Below are 4,713 nucleotides of genomic sequence, written 5' to 3'. Positions count from 1 at the left end.
CGACCTGGGGGAGGTGAAGGGGGCAAGACGGTCAGCGGACAGGACAAAGAGCCTTGTGGTCTGGCCATTTTGGAAGCCAGGCCACCATTTTGAGCTAAGCGCGAGAATAGCGCTTAAACGCCAAAAGGAGCTCAAAAACACAAGAAACGATCGCTGCCACCAGTCCCGTCCGTGATTCACTTGCACCGTTCATTTACAATCCAAAGAGAGTATCTAGGGCCTGTAGAAGACTAGAGACCCAAGAGAACAGTAACTTAGCTTACAGTGCCCTCTTGTGCCATGTTGCGCGAAAGCTGCAACATGATAAAAGAATTTACGGAAAACAACGTTTCCCGGTACTGACTGTCTTAAGGGCATGTCAGTTTCCCCGTAAGAATGGAGCAAAAGCCCAGAGGAGTGCGGCAGAAGGCTGCACTTCGCTGGCAAAGTCTAGATCATGGTGAAAACAACAGCAAAAAGTTTAGGGGTTGCCACATGGAAGGAAAATTACCCACAATTAAGAAATCTTTCCTAACACTTTACACTCTGGGACTGTTTATGTATCCCTACAGCCCCTACTAGCACTTGACACCTGATGTCTGCACTTGCACTTGCCACCAGCTGGTCAAACTTCTATTTATTGCCTTATTTATTCTTATTCATTCTACTGTTATCCTATGTACTGCACTGCCCCTCCCCTTTTCCCCTTTCCCCCGCACTTTTCCCCTTCCCCCCTCCCCTGCACATACGCGATCTCAATTTCACCTGGCCTAGTAGGATCACTGTCTCTGTCTTTTGTTTCCCCTCCCTTGCCTCGTCGCGCCTTGAAACGCTTGTGTATTGGCGCGGTTTATAAATGTCATATCATATCATAACAAACACAGCCAAATATAACGTGTTTCATGGGTAGGTTGTGACTCGTGAGGGCCTAGAGCCACGTTTTAGCTCACTGTACCTCTCACAGAGGAGAAATTCCCATTAGCATATCAGCCTGGTCCCACCCACCTGCGCCGTCCAGCGCCGAAATGCTAGGTGATTCTCCTCTGAACAGGAGTACCAACAGCAACCCCAGACACGTGTTTCGGCCTGGTCAGGCCTCATCAGTGAGGTGGAGCTGTGCCTCTCTAAGCATGAACTTGTCAATGCTTTCACTTTTTTTCTCGTTTCTTTCATTTTCCTCGGCAGCACTTAACGAATTACACAGCCAAGAAATACCTAATTTACAGGCAGCTGTTTAATATCAGTTTATAAAGTGCACGTCTACTGAGTTTTGGCTGAACTTAGCCACATACTCATTAGAAGCCAAAACGTGCAGGGGACAGAACGTAGGTTCTTCCTACTTAATCTACAGTGTAGAGCATTGTAGAGCATGACACCCTTGTAAATTACACGTGAATGCGAAAAGCAATGAACTGGTTTTATTTGGTGTGTTGGTCTCCTTGCTCCAAGTACAATGCGGGATGATGCAAAACATGGCACATGTGTCCTTTCGCTGGCAGCCTTCGCCTGGAAGTTCTCCAAGATAGCGCCTCGCAGCTCGACGGAGGCAGACGGCAAAATGGTGCCGACTCTTTAAGAACCGCGCTGGCAGTGGCCACTGGCCACACAGAATCACCTTGAACTTTTCACTTCTGCCATCAGCTCTCCAGCTGTCATGCCTCTGCCCTTAACAAGGCAGCTGTCAGGGTTGCCATGGCGACCTTTCAGACGAGCGCTCTCCTCAGCAGCACCGGAGATGGCGAGCCGTTGCCCCTTTAAGAGCTGCCTCTGCCCCCTCCCCTCGCCCTCCCCATCCTTCCTGCTGTTTATTGCCGAAGCAGCCGCTTCATTTGCTGGAGGACGGAGACGGGCATCGTTGACTTCCTGGGCTTGGCTACAATCTTAACGGGCAGACGGCAGGTTTGTGCTGCTATCTCAGGGAGGCCCGGAAGCTGCTATTAATTTCAGGGCGAGCAGCAGCCTCAGCTTGCAGCACAAGCCAGATCCACGATGCAGTGCAGGCCCCGGGAGCTGCAGAAATGCCATGCTGTGATTAATTCAAAGGCGAACGGCGATGCCCCGGCTGGCATCTGATGGACCACACGCCTGCTTGCTGAAGCCCCAGCTTTCTTCCTCGGACTTGCTCTGACTTAATCCTTTCAAGACGGACGGGGCAGTGGAGCACAGAGGTAAACACCGGGCCAACATGAAGGACAAAGACTTCATGCCCAACATGGAGCGAGGCAAGCCTGCCACCTACACCGGGGACAAGAAGGCGAAGATGGCTGCCAAGACCAACAAGAAGTGGGTCCGACTGGCCACTGTGTTTGCCTATGTGCTCTCCGTGTCCCTGGCGGCCATCATCTTGGCCATCTACTATAGCCTCATCTGGAAGCCTGTGCGCTCCAGCAGCGAGCCCACTAGCCCAGGCCAAGAGGTCACCACTGAGGTGGACAACAACACTTCTTCGGACCCCAGCCCCACCAACAGCACGCCAGCCGGCCGGGCTTCAGGGGTAGACTGGGCCAAGGTAGATCCCAATTCACAGAAGAGGTCGATAGGCCTCAGGGATGGGTCTGACCTCACAGGGGAACAGAGTTTGGTGAACCAGGGTGGAAGGGGACCATCGGGTACGCAGGGGCCAGGAGGCCTTCCAGGGTTTGCGGAGGCTGAAGGCGCTGATACCAATCTACAGCCGCAGACTAGTTCAAAAACGCCTTCAATAACTGATGGCCTTGTCAGCAGAGTTCAAGAGGCAATGGGGACAAGTTCCTATTCCAGCCGGAACACAGAAGCAGTAACAAGGGGTCCTGTCCAGGCAGGGCCTGCTGGAACCCCTGACTGGGCAGCTGTTGATGGAGGCGGCTATGTGAAAGAAGCTAGCACCCACTGGGGACCTGCAGATACCCCCGGCACTCGGCCTGCACAGGATGGGGACTATGAGAAAGTGAACCAGGCTACCACCAACTGGAAGCCTGCAGACAACTTGGACAGGGGGACTGTCCAGGAAGGGGACAATTTGAAAGAGGTTACCACCAAATGGAGGCCCACAGGCTCCCCTGACAGGGGTGCGGTTCAAGACGGTTATGTGAAAGTGACCACAACAAACTGGAGGCCTGCGGAATCCCCTGATAGGGGTTCTGTGCAGGTTGGTCAAGTGGAGGAGGCTACCACACATTGGAGACCATCTGACTTCCCTGACAGGGTGGTCCAAACAGGACCTACATCTGATAATCTTCCTACTCTGATCCCCACCGGAGACCCTGCATTCAAGAGCATGCAAAGCAACACGGGGAATCCAGGGAGCGTGGCTGGGGGCAGGCAAAAGACTGGTGGCACAGAAACAACACAGGGCTCCTTTTCCTCACAGAACTCAAATGGAGAGCTTGAGGCGACAGGAAGTACTTTGTCATTGGTTCATCAAACCCCAGAAATGGAGGAAAGACCCAGATCTGAGCACCCGGCAGACACTGTGCAGGGCCCATCAGGCTACACACCCACAGCTGCGGGGAGCCTGTAGGGACCTCTGGAGTTTTCTGGGGTTAGAAAGTGACTGAAACCCAAACATTACACGCCTGCACTTACAGGATCTTACGGAAAATGAAAATGTACATGGATACTAGATTTTTATATGGCAGAAGTGCACCTTTAGAACTTTTACAATGATTGGAATTATTTATTTTTTATTTCTGCCTGAAACAGTGCTAAACAATCAAGCACAGCTGCTTTTGAAGGTGGGTGCTGGGGAAGAACGCCATTTTATTTGTGTATTTTTTCTGACAAACTACTTTATGGCTTAAAATCAACTCTAGAGTTTGGAATTGGGGCACGGGCTTTGAAAAACTTGACTTTTTACTTAAAGGAGAGAAACTTTTTTTTTTAGTTGGGTACAGGTTCACATAGCTTTCTCTGAAGGGGCTCTGGCTGTTGTACTATATTGTTTTTAATAATTTAAACCTATGAGGTTATCTTTGCCACGTGGAGTGGAGCTCACTCAGGTATGTTACAATAGTTTCAATGTATAAAAGGAACCGTTTTTTTTTTAGAAATCACTGCTTTGCTCGTCTTTCTTATTTCATTTCCCGCTTGTTAATTGGTCGAGTTAAACTGCGTGCATGGAATTTAGAGTGAGAGGAACGGTGCTACCTGAGCAATGGCGGCGCTGGTTGAGTGTGTCTTTCACATTACTTGCGTGTTCATTAAACCCATGGGTCAGCCAGCAACGGCCTTATGCACATCTGAGGTAAAACCCGATCAGTGACTGAAGGCACGTGGGGCCAGATAAAATAATGCCCCCCAGGCCCACCCAAATTGTGCTTCCTTGCTAAGTACCTTGATTTATTTTTGTGGCGTGGTCTGGTCGTCCAAGCTTGGCATTCTGTGGTGCGCTGAGAGAACCACAATCCATTTTAGTTCTTTCATAAACCAAATATATGTTCTAGGGCAAACATCCAGAAACTTCCAGAGCTCTAAAATGGACCCACGTAAAATACGAGCACTTGGCACAGTCCTGAGGCCGTTTTTAAACATGCTACTACGTGAGGTGTTCACTTTTCATAATGCGGCGCCAAAACCTGGTGCTTTCACGGCTTTGGTCCCAGCGATGCGCACTTGCGCCTCTTCACCTCTTGCCACCTTTTTAGGGCCAATGTACCCCGGGAATGATGGGGTGGAGGTGCGACCATGATGTGATGAGCATGTTATATATGACTGATGCTATCATTCAAACCCACTTTTATAAAAACAAACCCCAAT

The 4,713-nt window shown here is 50.3% G+C and overlaps 1 protein-coding gene across 1 annotated transcript; it reads left to right on the top strand.

Moving 5' to 3' along the window:
• Positions 1-1,771: 1,771 nt before the first annotated feature.
• On the top strand, positions 1,772-4,002 carry INAFM2 (InaF motif containing 2). Its single transcript, XM_069637529.1, has one exon. It carries the CDS (start codon positions 2,165-2,167, stop codon positions 3,476-3,478), a length of 1,314 nt encoding a protein of 437 aa, XP_069493630.1. The 5' UTR covers positions 1,772-2,164; the 3' UTR covers positions 3,479-4,002.
• The last annotated feature ends 711 nt before the right edge of the window (positions 4,003-4,713 follow it).

The sequence above is a fragment of the Ambystoma mexicanum genome, chromosome 14 (assembly GCF_040938575.1).
Source record: "Ambystoma mexicanum isolate Mex_15411 chromosome 14, UKY_AmexF1_1, whole genome shotgun sequence".
In the NCBI taxonomy this organism is placed as follows: domain Eukaryota; kingdom Metazoa; phylum Chordata; class Amphibia; order Caudata; family Ambystomatidae; genus Ambystoma; species Ambystoma mexicanum.
Note: the sequence above shows the minus strand (reverse complement) of the source record. Positions and strands in the feature narration are given on the sequence as shown.

Coding starts and splice junctions, on each gene's coding strand:
- INAFM2 (XM_069637529.1), top strand. CDS start 2,165: ATGAAGGACAAAGACTTCATGCCCAACATGGAGCGAGGCAAGCCTGCC.